General features: G+C 39.9%; 1 protein-coding gene across 2 annotated transcripts in view; it reads left to right on the forward strand.

The window, feature by feature from the left end:
• The window catches only part of CTSC (cathepsin C), a 41246-nt gene that overhangs the window by 20793 nt on the left and 1681 nt on the right, over nucleotides 1-18772 (forward strand). For both annotated transcript variants that reach the window (XM_012803836.2, XM_023511628.1), the window contains exons 3-6: nucleotides 1120-1286; nucleotides 5095-5238; nucleotides 11076-11191; nucleotides 17309-17440. In XM_012803836.2, coding sequence (XP_012659290.1) covers nucleotides 1120-1286; nucleotides 5095-5238; nucleotides 11076-11191; nucleotides 17309-17440 — 559 coding nt within the window. The remainder of the gene's footprint in view (nucleotides 1-1119; nucleotides 1287-5094; nucleotides 5239-11075; nucleotides 11192-17308; nucleotides 17441-18772) is intronic.

The following is an 18772-nucleotide window of genomic DNA, read 5'->3' on the forward strand; positions in this document are numbered from 1 at the left end:
TCACTCTGGCGTAGGCTGGTCTCGAACCTACTTTTGCACTATCACAGCACAGTTGAATAGTTGCAAAAAACCTCAGTGGCCTGCAAAGCCTATATTATTTGCTGTCTGTTTATTATAGGAAATACCAACCCCTGTATTTGATCATGGAATCCCAAAATGTGTTTCTACTTCTGAAGGTGTTTCCCCCCCCTCCCCCCCCCGGTTTCCTTATTTTACAAATGAAAGATCTAAGGCCCAGTAAAATCTCACCCAAGGTTCTACAAATAGTCTGTTCCATTACATGAAGTCAGAGACTGGAATCAGCTGTGCCCAAGCTTGTCTCCATCCACACTCAGTATAGCATTTCCCTCCTGCCTCCCATGTGCTCCACTCTCATTCTGGATCACATACCTCTTCTCCAGGGGATGTTATGACACCTCTGGAGCCAAAGTGTCTCAGTTCAAATTCTGGCTCTGTCACTTTATGGTTATTTTCATTTCAATGTTATGATTAACATTGAAATAAGACAGTATTAGTGAAATAAAGGAGAAGAAAATTTAATAATCAGGTTACTTTTGCCTCCTCGTAATCAATATCCTAATAAATTGGGAGATGGACATAAAAAAACAAGGATCTTGTGTAGTTCTATAGAAAATGTTGATAGATTGTTCTTGTAGTTTCCTGATTTCCTCTCTGGGTGGAAAAATAGAGTCTGATAGACTGAAGACAGTTTTGTTTCTGCCACTTAACAGCTGTGTTGCCTGGGAAGAATTCCTGGGCCTCTGAACTGGGCCTCCACTCCTCATCAGTGAAATGAGGGGGTTATCTGCCTCCTTGTAGGCTTAGGAGGACTCAATGAAGTAGCTTCTGTAAATGTCTTGAATGTGGCAGAGGTTCTACTTTTTTCCCTTCCCTTTCATTCCTACGAGAGTTTTGTTACGTAGATTTGTTCAGTGGACAACAGTGCTATCCGTAGAAACGTTTTGTTTCTATTTCTTTTCTAGAAAAATTCTTAAAATGCAACCATTCAGGGACAAGTTTCTGTTCAAGGTGACAAATGGTGAAAAGGGAAAGCTGGAGAAGGGGCCTGAGAGTTGAGCACAGATTTCACTTGGCCTGCCCTTGCTTTATCTTTTGCAGTATAAAGAAGAGGGCAGGAAGGTGACCAGTTATTGCAACGAGACGATGCCTGGGTGGGTGCATGACGTGCTGGGCCGGAACTGGGCTTGCTTCACTGGAAGGAAGGTGGGAACTGCCTCTGAAAATGTGTATGTGAACACAGCACGTCTTAAGAATCCCCAGGAAAAGTGAGTTGTCACAAGTGAGATACACATTTAGTTTTTGTTTCATGGTATGTACGAATGTACACATACTCTTGGCATTGTACTTTGACCATGTGGAATTTATTTGGCTTAGAAACATAAGCCATGTTATGTAAAACTTTTCTAGAAAAATCGATTAACCAATGTAATTGAGAAAAGAAAGTATTTTTTCCCCCAAATGTTCTGAAAGTAATGGACCAGTGATAACTTTAAAAGAAATTCAGATAAAGGATCATAGAACTGCAAATTACTAATAAAGGAAAATCATGTTATTGGTTGCCATGTAATGACATGTTACATAATATCATAGATGCTCATGCTGATGTTGCAACAAATGTAAGTTGTACTCATTTGAACTAATTTTAAACAAAACAATAAATAACTGAAATCAAAGTTAATATTTGTGCAGTGTATTACACGTAGTTTGCTAGGAATGCTATAACAAAGCACCATAGACTGGTGGCTTAAACAACAACGAGTTATTTTCTTACAGTTTTGGAGGTTAGAAGTCCAATGTCAAGTTGTTGCCAGGTTTGGCTGCAGATGGCTGCTTTCCTGCTGTGTTCTTTTTTTTTTTTTTTTAGACAGAGCCTCAAGCTGTCCCCCTGGGTAGACAGCTCACAGCAACCTCCAACTCCTGGGCTCAAGCGAGTCTCCTGCCTCTGCCTCCCAAGTAGCTGGGACCACAGGCGCCTACCACAACGCTGGCTATTTTTTGGTTGCAGCCATCATTGTTGTTTGGCGGGTCCAGGCTGGGGATTCGAACCCGCCACCTTAGGTGTACGTGGCTGGCGCCTTAGCCGGTTGAGCTATAGGCGCCGAGCCCCTGCTGTGTTCTTACCTCATCTTTTCTGATGGTGTCCTAATCACCTCTTCATATAAGAACACTAGTCTGACTGGATCAGGGCTAACCCACATGACCTCATTTTATTTTAATTGCCTCTTTAAAACCCTGTCTCCAAATATAGTCACACACCAAAGTACAAGTGAATGGGGAGTGAGGAGACACAGTAACATGCAGTTAATGTTTTTTTGTTAGTTTTGTTAAATAACATCTATAAATAACTGAAATGTCAGACAAGACTAGAATTTTCAAACAAGACTGTATTGGTGCTGGAAGGACGACATGAACAAATATTACTACCTTATCCGTTGTGTTTTGAAAGCCACCAAAAGTATACATGAACAGGTCATCCCAGCCAGGCAGCACTGGCAGTGAATGCCTGTAGCAGAGAGGTAAAGGGGGATGATTTATAAGAGAATGAATTGTCTGCAGAAGTACTGAACAAGATCTAGACTAATTCATCCCTTTCATTTTGAGTTCACCTTTTAAATAGCTTCGTTTGGCTTGATTTTTGAACAGCACACTTCCTACTAAACTTTTCTCCCAACCTTTTAGGATATAGAGACTGTGTACCTTTGTACTCTATTTGGGATTTCAAACATTATCTCATTGTGAAGTAGCTCCTAATCGGAATGCTCTGAACTGATCTTGTCTCCCTGTAAAAGGAGTGTTTGGGACTAAATTACCTTTGCGGTGTCTTTCAGCTCTTAATAATCTATTACCCCTTAGTAAGATACATTATTTTTAATCTCCTTGGATCTTAAACAACAAAAATAAGTGTTTTCAGTCCCGTGATGGCATGGTGTCATTACGGTAATGCATGTATCGGCACGCCAGGTTCTGCTGGATGTTGTGATAAAGGAAGGATACCAGCTACTGCTTCACTCACACCTACAGCCAGGGACATTCACTCCCATTAAAGGAAAATACCTTTTAAATATTTTATTTACGAGTAATTTACCCTTGTGCCTAAGGAAATAGTGAAACAGTTGTAACTCGTTTTTGTTGTTATGTTAGAGTAGTCAGAAATATGATACCAGCAGTTTTATAATCTGTTTCATAAATGTTTCACAATTTGAAGTCAGTGGAAAAGACCCTTGATAAAAACATCAACATGGTTGCACATTTTGCTCATTATTTTCAGTGTTGCCAGGTTCTTTGACCATATTAAAATACACTCCCTACTGGGGCCAAGTGTGGTGCCTATAATCCTAGCACCCGGGGAGGTGGAGGCAGGAGCATCCCTTCAGGCTGGGCGTTCAGACCAGCCCGAGCAAGAGGAAGACCCCATCTCTACCAAAAATAGAAAAATTAGCCAGCTGAGGTGGTGCACACCTGTCATGCCAGCTACTTGGGAGGCTGAGGCAGAAGAATCACTTGAGCCCAGGAGTTTGAGGTTCCTGTGAGCTAGGTTGATGTCATAGCACTCTTCTACCAGGGTAACAGAGGGGGACTCTGTCTCAAAAAACAAAACAAAAGAAAAAAAAAGAAAAACTCTTCCACATGACAATTAGAAAGAAATGCTTATAAGATGCCTAAAATACACTGTGGACAGTAGCACAGTCACAGCTGGGAGATAGGAGGACAAAACTCGGTCAGGTATATCTTCTTTTGCATAATTAAGTGTTTATGGAAGTGAGTCACACTCAAACCACAGAGTCTTTTTTAATAGAAATAATAAGATGAGTTCTATAATGCCTGGCATCTGGCATATAGGTGTGATAAAGTTTGAATTCACTGAGAAATTACTCCCTCAGTATTTTTTGTTGTTGTTGTTGTTGGTAAATATGCTCTTTGTGTGTTAGATTTATTTGCGTCTGTATCCAAGCGTTTGGTATACAGTAAACCAGTGCTTCCAGATTTTAATGTTATTGTGAATCCCCCGGGGATCTTGTTAAAGTGCAGATTCAGATGGTTGGATTGGGTACTTACAAACTGCTTTCTAACAAGCTTCCAGGGGCTGCTTGATACTGGTTTAAGAAACAAATTTTGAGCAACAAGTGTAAACCAAACACCCACATGGAATAATTTTTTTGTATGATGTGGTTATAATACTTGCACACTACATATACATTGCATATAGTTTCTGTTGTTCTTTTTTGTCTTATTAAAAAGATCACAAAGATGTACTGTAAAAAATGTAAGGAGTGGGGACAAGGTGGTAATTTCATGCTGCCACTCAAAAATAACCACAGTTACCTTTTTTTTTTTTTTTTACTTTGAGACAGAGTCTTAAGTTGTCACCCTGGGTAGAGTGCTGTGGCATCACAGCTCACAGCAACCTCAAACTCTTGGGCTTAAGCAATTCTCTTGCCTCAGCCTCCCAAGTAGCTGGGACTAAGGGCGCCTACCACAACGCTGGCTATTTTTTGGTTGTAGTTGTCGTTGTTTGGCAGGCCCAGGCTGGATGCGAGTCCACCAGCTCTGGTGTATGTGGCTGGCTTCCTAACGGCTGAGCTATAGGTGCCGAGCCAGCATTTTTAAAAATGCATTTATAGTGTGGAAATATGTATTATTATAAATATTGATTTTAATTCTCTATAAACTTCTTTGACTTCCTTTTATATTTCATATAGTATAAACATTCTTCCTTAGCTCAATAATGTTTTCAGTATTTTACTGAATAAATTACATAGCAAATGAAATATTATTATTTATGTAATAAATCCATTATCTAAGAACACTTATTTAGTTTATTTACAATCTATTACTAATGCAAAAGTGTTGTATTAAATAACTTTATACATGTATCTTAGTTAACTTGAACTTTTTAGTGAAGACATTCCAAGATATTCCAGGCTATTGATTCCTATTGGCAGTTGCCTTTCTGAAAGATACCACTTTCCACTTAGGCATAGCCTGTATGAGTACACGTTTTATTTGGGTCTGTTCACATCAGTAAAGACTGTATCTGAAACTATCTCACTTTTGTTGCATGTATTCTGGTAGGCTCTACAAATACAACCACAACTTTGTGAAAGCCATCAATGCCATGCAGAAGTCTTGGACTGCAACTGTATACATGGAATATGAGACTCTCACCCTCAGAGAGATGATTAGGAGAAGTGGTGGCCACGGTCAGCGAGTCCCAAGGTAATCACGCGTATCTCTTTATCACTGATGAAAATGTTAATGTTGAGCATTGTCCTCTCTCCCAACCAGCCCTACCTAGCTTGCCCACTGTTATTGTTAATCTCAGTTTAAACTTATGTTCCTTTCTTAAAGCATTTCCCTCTCCTGTTCATGCATATTCTATTCCAAGTCTTATTTATGGGTTTTTCTTTCATCATGTCTGTTGTTTCGGTTACTCCTTTCCCGTGTTCTGCACTCTGGCTTGGGGTTCAGTCCTGTCTCTTTGGTCTCTCTGCCTCATGTCCTTATTCTTCGCTGTTCTATGAAATACTGCCAGTTTCATCTTCCTGTACCCAGCTGTAACTATGTTAGTGCCCACTGTGTAAGGATTAAATTTAGCTTGCTTCCCAAAGCCATCTAAATATGACCATAACTGTATTTACTATCTGGATCTGCTTTCAAGCAATATGTCACAATTAGTGAAAACTTGGATTTTGCCCCCATTCATGCTGCTCTCTTTACCTCAGATAACTCTCAATTTGCTTATAATAACTGTTGCATTTGCCACCTATAAAAAAATCTCAAATTCTCCGATTTGCTGTAGGGTCTAGCAAAGGGGGAAAAAAGTCATTTATTAATATATCTCTACTACCCTTACCCAGAGCAGGCATTTTCCATCTTTATCTTACATCCCCTATGATGTAGTTCTTACTTCAAGAAATTATGTCATAGTACTTTGAATTTATTTAGTTAGGGATTTTGGTAGATATTTTTATTTCCCCCAAATTATAGCTGGACCTAGCAAAGGATATATAGTTCTTTAACATTTGTTCAATGGCCAAAGATATTCCCAGTGCCATAGCTTGCTTTAAGATCATACGACTCAAGGGTAGGGAACTAGAAAGCCGTAGTGAGCTAACGGAAGTTGATAAATTGTATAAGTAGGTTATTTTCCCTTAATACATTGAAATAGTCTCCAATTCAATATCCTAATACCTATAGCGTCCTGGGTTTGAATTTTTTTTTTTTTTAGAGACAGAGTCTCACTTCAGGGCCCTCAGTAGAGTGCCATGGCGTCACACAGCTCACAGCAACCCCCAACTCCTGGGCTTAGGTGATTCTCTTGCCTCAGCCTCCCAAGTAGCTGGGACTACAGGCGCCTGCCACAACGCCCGGCTGTTTTTGGTTGCAGTTTGGCCGGGGCCGGGTTTGAACCTGTCACCCTCGGTATATGGGGCCGGCACCGTACCCACTGAACCACAGATGCCGCCCCTGAATTTTTATTAATATTTGAACAAGCCACCAGTAGATTAAATACCCAGTTACCTTTAATGCATTACTTCTTCATCTGCAGACTGATAGTGGAGTTGGGGCTTTTTTTGACTGTGAAAATGTATGGAGTTTTTTTTCTGTCCAACCAAAAGCATCTTCCCATAATTCTCCTTCTTTTCTCAAAAGAATCTTCAATACTATTTCTCAACATGTATTCTAAAGAATTTCTAGTCCATGAGATGCACTAGTTTATCAAAATCAGGAAGGAAGTGTATTGTGTACCCTCTCAGACTCACTAAAGTGGGGATCTACAGCGTCTGTATCACACAGGAAGTTGAGACTTATTCAACAAAAACGTTGTTAGTACTTGATCCCAGGCAGACTGGCTCCTGCCTGAAAGAGGTGAGCGTCAGACACAGCGGCTTTGCCACATGTCACCTCATGTGTCCTGTTTCTGAGGAATTCTTTTTATGATCTCTCGTCTATAGCCAACCACTTTTACTTTCAGAAGCAGCTAGATTTATGAAGGGCAGCTTCTAGGATGAAAACTCTATCTATATTAAAGATAAGGAGATAGATTTTAGTGAAGTAGGAAAAATACTAAAGAGATACTATAGTCTGGTTACCTGATTTTCAATAGTATTTTTGTATTTAATTTAGTTCATTTATAAGAATCCAGTCACCTAATAGAAACTCAAAAGAATCTTAACCTGAGCTACGCAGTGAGTCTGAGAAACTGCTGAAATTATAGACAAAATTTATTGTTTATGGGAGTCTCTTTAAATCCAGAGCTTTCACCAGATTCCTAAAGAATGGAGGCCTAAAAGATTAAGAGCCTGTACTGTAAATCTTACCTTTTCATCATCCAAATTCCTCTTTCTCTCTCTCTCTTCATTTCCACACTAATAAGCCTCAATTCTCATGTTCTCATTTTTTGTATATGTGTATTGGTGGGTATATCCTCTGCCTTGCTGGATGGCAGGAAGAAGAAATTTAACACTTAAATGCCTGTTTTGTGTCAAGTAATCTCTTAAATGTATCGGCATCTCATTTAATCCTCTGAGTGACTTGGAGGAGCTTGACGCTAGTTACCACCTTAATAGCTGCCATTGTTAAGCACTTATCAGAGACAGACACTGTGTTCTGAGCACTTGTTAACCATTATTGCACTGAATTTTCATAACAACCCTTGAGGCAGGTATGATTATACTCATTTTAACAGAAGTAAACTGTGGTTTGGCAATGTTACATTCTCTGCCAAATGCCCCCCAGACAGTAAGTGGTGAAGCCGCTGTGACAGCTTGGTATGATGCTGAGATACGCCCTGAAATTATATTATACTGCCAAAGTTAAAGTTCTCTTTTATCCTTTTTATTCCTTAGTATATTATTAGGTATAGACAAGACAATTAGTTCATAGGTATATGTTGGTTAACCTTTTTAGCCTCTGTGGTATCTATGTGGCTCATAACTCCCATCATGCTTGTTGTGCTCTTTTATTATAAGGTTGGGACATTTTAGGCCTTAGAAGCAGGTGGAGAAAACAGAATGTCTTTCTCTGACCCTCTCCTGCCCCCGCTTCATCTGCCCAAGGCAGGACTCTAGTCTTCCTTTTCCTTTTCTATATTGTGGGTCATAAGATGCCCATTTCAGAAGGGACGCTGCACGGGGGCCAAGAAGAATCTGAACAGACGGGCTTGCTGAGTTTTCCCACTCAGTTTATGACCTTTAGGTCATGCCCTTTTTGTCCAGTCCCATTTCTACATCCTTCTCAATCATTCCTATACATTGATGTCTCCGTAAAGAGGACCGGGCTTGGTGAGCTTCTAGATGGCGGAACACATGGAGTATCCTAGAGGATGGTGACCCGGGGAGGGCAGGAAAGCCCTGCATCCCTTTCTTGTATCACTCTATACATTTCCTTATCTGTGCCCTTCACAGTATTCTTCATAATAAACTGCTAAATGTAAGGGTTTCCCTGAGTTCTGTGAGCCACTCCAGCAAATTACATAAACCCAAGGAGAGTTTCATGAGGGTCACCAACTTGTAGACTGTTGGCCAGAAGCAGAGGTGAAACAGCCTGGGCTTTTGATTGATATTGGAAGTCAGGGGCAGTTTTGTGGAACTGAGCTCTAAACCCATGGGATCTGATGTTATCTCCATGTAGATAGTGTCAAAATTGGGGGGTACCCATCTGGTGTCTGCTGCCCAGTGGGGGACAACCTGCAGCTTTCTGAACAGTGTGGTATGACAATGCCAAGGTGAATACAAAGATTTTTCTCTTTTCAGTACCAAAGGAGGTGCGATTCTGCCTTTCCCTGCTGCACTGCTTTTAATGAAAGAATTTGTTCTATAAAATGTGGATGTAGTGAAAAGTCCACACTTCATGACCTAGAAGGCTCTATGTGGCATGAAGGCCGCAGGTTCCCCGCCCTTGCTTGGTCACAGACCTCTGCATTCATTGTTGTTGGTATTATTGAGTGAAAGAATTAAAAAAAAACACAGTTTGAATTTTTTCTCCAACACGGTCTCAGAATGTGAAACCACAGAAAATTTCCATTCAAAAATTGGTTGCACTCTAGTTTTTATTCATAAATCTCAGAAGAAATGTTCAATGTTTAGATTTTTTTGCCACCCTATATATAAAATTATACACAGTGCATAGTTGTTAAATGCCTTGGTTACTTGGACATTATCCAAGTTTTACAATGTTACTGTAACATCTTTGTATTTGTCATAATTATTTTATGTATTTCGTGCCTAACATTATTTTCTATATGATTAAAATGACCTCATGTTTATCTCTATGTCATACAAATATTCGACCAATGTCCCTGGCTTGGGAAATATTTTGGGGAATAACTAATTGACATTCTGTATACTATATGCTATCTCTTCTATAGTTGTTAAGGTTATGATTGCTATCCTTTTTTATTTTTTGGCATAAATAATACAGTCTTTATTATCACAAACCAGACCAAACTGAGGCAGGCAGTTCCAGACAGGTGATTTGGCCTTTCAGCCTGTGAACTCTCTGATGGTTAACGAGACTGGGGCTTTGGTTAAAACATTTCCCACCTTTGCTGCATTCTAAGGCCTTTCTCCAGTGTGAATTCCCGGCCGCTGAGTAAGTGTGGGTTTGTTGCTGAAGGCTTTTGCTCATTCCCTGCAGTCATAAGGCCTTCCTCCAGCAGGGAATGATCACTACTCTTAAGCAGCTCGTTCACTTTTTTCTTTCTGTTTCATTTTCAATTTGTCTTGCCATTAACTTGTGTCACTCTAAGAGAAGTGTTTGAGAGACAGAACCACTTGGAATTAGAGGTGTAGAGGGTATGAAGTAGTGTGGAAAGAATCTCTGCCTATAGCTGAACTGGAACCTAGTAAAAGACACCCTGGTGCCACTGAAAGTTAGAACAGTGTGGTACGACAGTGCCAAGGTGAGTACAAAATTCAAGCAGGTTATAGTGACAGAGCAAATAACTGTTGCCATGGTGTGACAGTAGTGCCCAAGCGAAGGAGTTGAAAGAATGTAGAGAGAGGAAGCGAGTTTTTGTTGGGGGCTGGCGGGTGGAGGCTACTCTATGAGCAGTTTTTATTAGAAATTAGGGGAAAACTCAGGGGAGTTCTAAGCAGCAGGAAACAATCCTTTACAGCAGCAGTTCTCACCCTGTGGGTCGTGACCCACAGGAACTATATTAAAGGGCCACGGCATTAGGAAGGTTGAGAACCACAGCTTTACAGTAAAGAGCAGCAGCACAAAGACACAGGAACTGGGCGCCTATAGGTCAGTGGTTAGAGCACTGGCCCTGTGCACTGGGGGTGGCAGATTCGAACCTGGCCAGGGCCTGCTAAACAAACAAACAAACAAACAAAAACCAAAGACACGGAAGCTGAGGGCACTTGGCAGGCTGGGGGAAGGTCTGGTGGGTCTAGGACTACAGTGGGGGGTGTGTGTGTTTTAAATCTCTAATACAGAGAACCTAATAGATTAGTTTTCTCATTTCCAGGAGAAATTTTCATTTTCATTTGTAGGCCCAGGCAACTCTCATTGGTGTGCTTACGTTTCAAGTCCATCACACGAGGTATAGTTCTGTAATAGTGAAATGGTTTCCTCTATCACTTGTGCAGCTAGTCAGCCCCTTTTATGCTGAGATGCCACCAACCCCACTTCCTTTACACTACTAATCCCCCATTTCCCGGGTCCAACACCAGCCATTCCTCTGTTGTTTCTGACCCTTTGTAGGCCTCCTTTAACTTCTCACATCTCTTTTCTTGGTCAAAATCTGTTAAAAGTGAATAAGAATCAAGCTTTTCAGTCGCAATAAAAATAACATCACAGTGATACACAAAACCACTATTTACTCACAAGGGAAAATGACTGGATCCTAAAAAAGAAATAGCTAATGAAAGCCATTTACACAACGTAGTTGCATAGTTGATGCATTCAAACCCTCAGGGGACATGGGCTCTTTGGGCGTGCTTCTGCATCTCAGTCTAGCTGGGGAGCTGAAATCCTGGAGTTAGACCTGGAAATCCTCCACTAAAGAAAGATCATATGTTGATGTCAAATGTGCTTTTCCTTTCTAGGCCCAAACCTGTAGCACTGACTGCTGAAATACAGAAAAAGATTTTGCATTTGCCAGCATCCTGGGATTGGAGAAATGTTCATGGTGTTAATTATGTTAGCCCTGTTCGAAACCAAGGTAAAAAAAAAAAAGTCCAATTTTTTCATTAATTTATTTTTAACTATTACTTGTGAGGCCCTAAGGATGGATTTGGGAGATACATGGATAGAATGAACATGATCCACTTTGATAAAGAAATGGAAAATAATGTGGTCTATGAATCCTCACTTTTCATTTTGTATCCATGATAAACTTTGGTTATAGATAGTTTTTGCACCCGAGCTCAATTTATGTTTCTGGTAGCTAGAGACAGTCAGAGTGATATGTAAGACAAACTCACATGGCCTCCTTGCTGAAGAGAATCCTGTGGAAATGAAGAATTATATACAGTTAAATTGGTCTTCCTTCTGTAAGGGCTTTGCTGTAATCCGGCTTTCCTTTTCCACCATCATTTTACTTTGTAATTTAGTACATGAGTCCCCAAAATAGATCTTTAATTTTTTTTCTGGTAGATTTTTTGGGCTGCGTAAGGAACTTTCAGTTCATTATGTGATGGTAACTGTTAACCCAGCTTTCTTCATCAAACTTGAGGCAGTATGAGTGGATTTAATTACACCTCTTTTAACTGAACTTGATAGCAAACTATCTTGTCATCCTAAGTTTTAGGCAACATTGACTTTGGGAATCATTTATGCAGTACTCAGGGTTATTGTTTCTAAGCTTATTTTGAAAACAATAGTACACGTGACTTGATCTATTACTATAAATAGGTGTAGTATTTGCTATCTGCAAATATTCCGATTAATGTCTCCTGGGAGGATTATCCATTTATAATACCTAAAGGTGAATTGTTTTCCCCCTTTCTTAAACACTTAGTGATAATCAGCCTCTCTTACTTTTCAACATTGTCATCTGCCCTCTACCCCTCTTTCTCATTGAATTCTTGCAGTCTTCTGATTGCAGAAACCCCCAAGCAGGTCTCATGGCTGCCAGTCAGCAAGATTCCTGTCCTTTCAGAGATTCTTATTTCTTGCCTTTCTCCCAGTTATTCTGGGACACTTCATGTCTAGAGAAAGTATAATTCTTGAAATCCTTCTCTAACTTCTTGATTTCTTGAGGAGGCCTCTTTTTGTACAGGTGGGATTAGAACTGAGAGAAAATTGAAGGTAATTGCTAAATGAATGGCAGATGAGAACCATAGGGTTGATATTAAGAGGTTAAAAATTACCCTTTCAAACAGATCTGTTCCTAATGAGGAGATGAGTGAGTGATGCCCACCATGTGTTGCCTTGATTATTGAGGGCCTGGCACGTGGTTAGCACTCTGTACTGTGAGCCAGTTATTGTTACTTCTGTTGTTTATAGAACATTATATTAGATTCTAACATATCTTAGAAATTTTTTTCAATGACAGAGGATATAAAGACTAGTATATCTGTAGTGCTAATGATTAAAGCTGAAAAAGTTCACACTATATTCAAACAAACTGAAAAAGAACTGAGGAGCGAAAGGTACCTGTGACATGCCCTGTATTCAACTTGTCACAGCCAGTGAGCAGGTGTGGGGACATCCACCTTCATCCAGCTCTTGAGGGCATGTGAGCTAGCATAGGAAGCTGCTTACCCCCGCCAATAGGTGGAAAGCCTTGGGACCTCATATAGTAGCCAGAACAATAGTGGCTCCGAATTGAACATTAATGATTATTATTTAGGAACCCAGGACACCTGCCAGCTTAATCGTAGTTATTCAAAACAATCAGGCACCACGTGGTGTTCAGGTGCGAAAGCCTAATTTAACTCATCTTCCCCACAACGACACAGTCCTTGTCCTGGAGACTTATCGTTTAGCAATACTTGTATGCAAAACATTAAAAGCATAACATAACTACATTAATAAAGTGTTTTTAAGATTTAGTGGGAGCATAGGAGAGGGTAGAAAGTTATATTCCCTTCCAAAATATATGATTGATGAGTGATAGGAGATGACAATTCAAGGGAAGAAAGGGAATTGGCCTTTCTAAAGCTAAATTCTTTGACACTAGGTTTCTTACAGCTTGGTAAAAGCTTTTATTGTCTCCAGTGTTCCCTATTCTTTAGCTGTTACAAATATGATTTGTACACACAGAGGGCAATTGTAAAACAGACAGCTTTGATGGAAATTAATTGCTTTTGAATTGATTCCTCATCTACAGCATCTTGTCAAGTACTTGAGAAAATAATGTACTTAGAGCTTCTTCTTTTGACTTCCTTTTGGTTTTCTGTACCATAAGTTGGGGAAAACTAATTATTTTCTCTCCCTGCTAATTGGGCTACTTGGAAGTTTCCACTAACTACCAGTGTTTTGTATAATACAAGACTCAGAATAAGCTGCAGTTAAGGGAATTCACAACTGTTCTTTATTTAGGGACCAAATTGAGATAAAAGGGGAAAGAAATATTGAGACAAATGAGGTTTTACCTTTGCACTTGAAAATAGCTTTGAGATCAAGCCTTATAGCAAGATTTACTTTGAGTGTGGGATGGAAGAGAAGCAAGGAAATTGGGTGAGATAGGCTTTCTTTGTTCTTCTCCCAGCTATGCTGTCTTGATTGATTATTGTGTCTTTAAGAAAAAATGAGAGTATCTCTCATGGGTCACGTTAATTAGGAAATGAAGGTTGTTTTCCTGGTGTTTAAAATCTAGTCTATTTAAGTCTTGGTTCTAAATACTGTTTATGCTATGAAGCAGAAAGGCAGGGACCTTAAACTGTCTGCTCCACCCGATTAATTTTACCCAGGTGATAAAAATGCCAAAGGTCAAGTGCATTTCCCAGGGTCACATAGCAAACTGAGAGAGGCCAGAGGGGGGAAACAAAAGAAAGTCCTGCCTCCCTACCCCTAGTCGAGTGTGTTTTCCACTGTGATAAGATAGAGCTGAGCATGGTTACACCCTGTGCAAATCACATTATCTATCTGAGACTGTGCAAATCTGATGACTGCAGAGCTCTGGCTAGGCCAGACCCACTTCTTATTCTTTATGGTATTGTAGTCTTCTTAAGGGATAATGATTCTTTTAGAATCAAGGCTGCCCTTGCTTTTTGAGACGAGGCATTAATTACCTTGGTAGCTACCACATTCTTTTGGGAAAGTCAGGGGCTTGAGGAAGGTTATCTTCTTTCCTCATTCCTGTAATTGCTTTTTAAACAGAGCACATTCTGAGCCCTTGAATCTTCTTGTGGCTCATCCCTCCCTCAGTACCTTGTGGACAGATAGTGAGGGTTTAATGGCTAATACTATTAAAGAGAGATTATGTTTATGGCTATAATGGGCCAAGACAGCAGGATGGCCAAAAAGGACTCTTTTCAGGTTCTCTGAGGATGTGTTATTTCTTTTAAGACCTTGGTGTCTCATGGAAGGAAGACTGGCTTTCTCTACTTACTCATCGTCTTCTACTTTGACCTTCCCTCATAGGAAAAATGGGTCCTACAGAGAGTAGTATTTGGATGTTTTAGGAAAGAAAGATTCATTTTTTTTCTCTCTAGTGACTGTAACATAGAAAATCTGAAAATTCCTTAAAATAGGTACAGACATATCAATAGAAAAGAGCACTAATCCTGCATTATCATCTCCTGATGATAAGCACTTGCCATCCCTTAGCTGTGTGACCTTGGATGGGTCATTGCTTCCTTCTGAACCTCAGTTACATGTTTTCTAGGAAGTAGGTTGTGTACTCGATGAATCCCAAGGCCTCCTTCCAGGTGCTCCTCTTCTAATCTTCTTAGATGATTCCTCAGCAATAAAGGAGTATATATGATCAATGTGAGATTTTTAGGGGTTGAACTTCAGGAAACATTAGAAATAGTAGTTAAGAGAGAAAACAGGGCTCTGACACCCTCTAGGTCTGGGGCCTTGTGCTGTTGTTGAACTACTTGGAGGAGTTTTAACAGAAAAACTTTAGACAAATTAAATTTAACAGTTTAATGGAGCAAAGAACTGCTTACGAATCAGGAAGCGCCCCAAACCAGGACAGGTTCAGGGTGACTCTGTTGCGTGCTTGGAGAAGATGCATGGACGGAGGAAGGGAAGTGACTGTATAGAAAATGGAAATCGGGTACAGAAACAGCTGGTTTGGTTACAGCTCAGCTTTGCCATGTTTGAACACAGTTTGAACAGTTGGCTGCCCCAACTGGCTGCAGCTTGGTGATTGTTAAGGAGTAGGTTATACTCTGCTTATGTAACCAGCTGGGTTATAGTTCACAAGAACAGAGAAGCCTTTAGGCCAAACTCAAAATATGTAAGGAGGCAGCTTTAGGCTAAATTTAATTCAGGAGGTTCACATTTGGATCTAGGCATCTGCCTTACCTATAAATAGCTTAGAAACAAGTAAAGCTTGACTTTTGACTTTTTCCGCTTTTATTTTATGGTTGTCAATACATATCTATTTGTTCATTCCTTGACATTCTACAAACACATCATTGTGTCAGGCATGAAGACAGAACACATGTCCCGTGAGCTCTCAAATAAATTCAGTTTAGTTTCAGGTAAACAATGTAAGTCCTTCAAATAGTGTAGAATATTGAAGGATGAGACTAGGTCCTGGCTTTCCTTTGCCTCAGGGCAAGACAGACATTGGCAGTTACCTGGAGAAGGGGAAGTCAGCAGCCCTAGTCATATTTTGAAAGCATAACATTCTTTTGAATACTTCTCTTTCTAAAGAAGGCAGTTACTAAATTATGATATTCAGATTTACTAAAGAGACTTTTCTTTATGTAGAATGAGTCTATTGAATTGTATAATTGACTGTTCATAAATTTTATTATACATTCATAAGGGAATGCTCACCATTCAAATAATCTGGTAGAACTAATATATTAGTACAGCAAATAGAATCACATACCAGTTGTGTAGAGCTGGTTAATACCAGTGTCTTAATTTGGTACAAGCACATCTCCATGGAGAATTCGTGTTACTGGCAGCAGTAAAAAAGACTAATAATAGAGATATTAAAATATGCTCATTTCTTTTTGGAATTGTAGCAAGTGGAAATCCCTGTTTTGTTGTATATGTACCATGTTTTCTTATATATGTTTATTTATTTTACCCATACATTTTGCAGAAACATACAAAAAAATATTGTTCATATAAATTACCTCACAATACAGCATTTTTTCTTTTCTTGAAATAGCAGTTCTATTCCTAGCAGATGCTTCCTAAGTAATTTTTTTTCCTTGCCAGAGCATCCAGCTGCTAAATGAAGCAGTTTTTCTTCCCCTAACCCCCACCCCTATTCAGCTACTCTTCACTTCCTCATTGTCCACCTTAAATACCATATTCATCATTGTAATCAATCTTTTCCATTCTTGGGCTTTGTTGGTCCTGGTGGTCTTTTTGTCTCCCTTACTTGGGTTAAGACCAATACTCTACAACACACCTGTACCTCAGTGATTCTTAAGGTTGTTTCCACCCCAAATGCTATGGAAAATACTGCTTATCTTAGTCCCTCGGGGGTTCCTATAATAAAATATTGTATCTTGGGTGACTTACACAGAAATTTTATTTCTCACAGTTCTGCAGGGTGGGAGGGCCAAGGTCAAGGTGCTAACAGATTTGCAGTCCGGTGAGGGCCCACCTCCTGGCTCCTGGCTCACACACTGCCGCCTTTTCTCTGTAACCTCGTGTGGTGGGAGGGATGAGAGATCTCTCTGAGACTTCTTTTATTAGGGCACCTATCTCAAAGGCACCTCCTCAAGGCCTCTAGGGGTTGAGATTTCAATGTGAATTTCAGGGAACATAAACATTCATTTCATTGCATTAGAGATATTTAAAAACTCAGCTCACACACACCCCTCCACCGTTGCCTCTCAACCTAATGGCTCAGAATGTTGTGGAAATAAATCCTTTCTTCATTATCAAGAATACTGTCAAATGCTCCTTAGAAGTTATGAGAGGGTTCTTTTTTTCTTTTTAGCCTCTAAAACATTCCCAAAGAAAGTCCCATATAGAATGTATTCCTTTTAATGAAAAAGAATGAAATTTTAATGTTTGTAAACTCAGCAGTGTTTGGGGATTGAATGTTCTCTGTTGTGCAGATCCTTAACAGACACCACCCACATTCCATGTAAACGTCCCTGTATTTTTCTGATCCACTCAGGTTTCTGTATGGTTTTCTGTGAGGCTTCCAATGTCTCTTAGATTGTATATCTTTCTTTCCTGTTTTCAGAATCATGTGGCAGCTGCTACTCATTTGCTTCTGTGGGTATGCTAGAAGCAAGAATCCGTATACTAACCAACAATACTCAGACCCCAATCTTGAGTCCTCAGGAGGTTGTATCTTGCAGCCAGTATGCTCAAGGTAAGTGTTTTGTTTCAGGCACTATCTATGAGATGTTTAGCTGGGTGTAGTTGGCCCTTGTTTGCAAAAGCAAAAGGATGGTGTAGCAGAGAGGGCACATGTCTGTAGCTAGATAACCTGGGTAGAAGTCTGGACCTACTGCTTATTAATGAATCCCTCATGGAATTCAATGTGCCCTCAGCAAATTGTCAGTAGTTAACTATATATTTAGTGAGCATTGCCTCTTATATACATTACCTACCGATGCTTAAAGCTCTGAGAAGTAGGTACAGTCCTAGTCATAGGCAGGAAATAGGAACAAAGAAGTTTTATAATTTGGTGGTCACACAGCTTTTAAGCATTGAAGTATAGTTCCAACCATAGTCTTACTCCAAAACCCAATTCCTGTTAAAATCATACTAATACTGGTTTCTCTATATTTAGACTTTTAGAACAAGCCGTATAGAATATATGTAGAAAGCCCAGCTGCAATTGATCAGGAAAAAACATTATCATTTTAAAGTTTTCTGCTGTTAGACCAGATTTGGCCACTGGAAAGTTTTCCAGCACACCAGTGAGATGGCCAGTGAATGATTATTTGCCATTGAGCTCTTCATCCTGTGTGAAGAACTTACAAAACACCGCCATTGTTACTGTTCCTTAAACTCATGAAGCTTACAGTTAAGCAAGGGAAATAGAAATGAAATAATTATAATGGTGAGAAGTACAATGAAGACCAATTACAGAGTTATGGGTATGTGTAATGGGGTGAGGACTACAGGAGAGGGGTGTGGGGGAGGAAGTTTTATCTGGACGTTATCAGGGAAGACTTAGTTGAAGAAGACCTGAGGATGGGGTCTGGGCTTTCGCAATGCCAGTAATAGCTAACTTTTATTGTTTGTGGATGAAGTAACTAATTTAGCCCTATGAGAAAGGTGCTATTACGATTTATATTTGGCAAACAGAGGCACAAAGAAGTTAAATTCTTCACACAGCTTTAGATTTGAGCTCATGCAGGATTCAGAGCCATCCCACTTCACCACCACACCATGGCTACCTTCCATATTAGGTGATAACTAAATATATATCCAATAGATCGGGGGAGGGGAGGTAAAAGGGATAGTTAGCTAGACTGATGACTGAAGTGACATTTAAGCTAAGGACAATTTCCAGGGGTAACATAATAAAGAATAAAAGAACAAATAAGAGGATGGAGTTAGAACATATTCTTCTTAACAAAGTATCTCAAGAATGGAAGAAAAATAGCCAGGCGTTGTGGCGGGTGCCTGTGGTCCCAGCTACTTAGGAGGCTGAGGCAGGAGACTTGCTTGAGCCCAGGAGTTGGAGGTTGCT

The sequence above is a fragment of the Otolemur garnettii genome, unplaced genomic scaffold (assembly GCF_000181295.1).
Source record: "Otolemur garnettii isolate 467f Iridium unplaced genomic scaffold, OtoGar3 scaffold00001, whole genome shotgun sequence".
In the NCBI taxonomy this organism is placed as follows: Eukaryota; Metazoa; Chordata; class Mammalia; order Primates; family Galagidae; genus Otolemur; species Otolemur garnettii.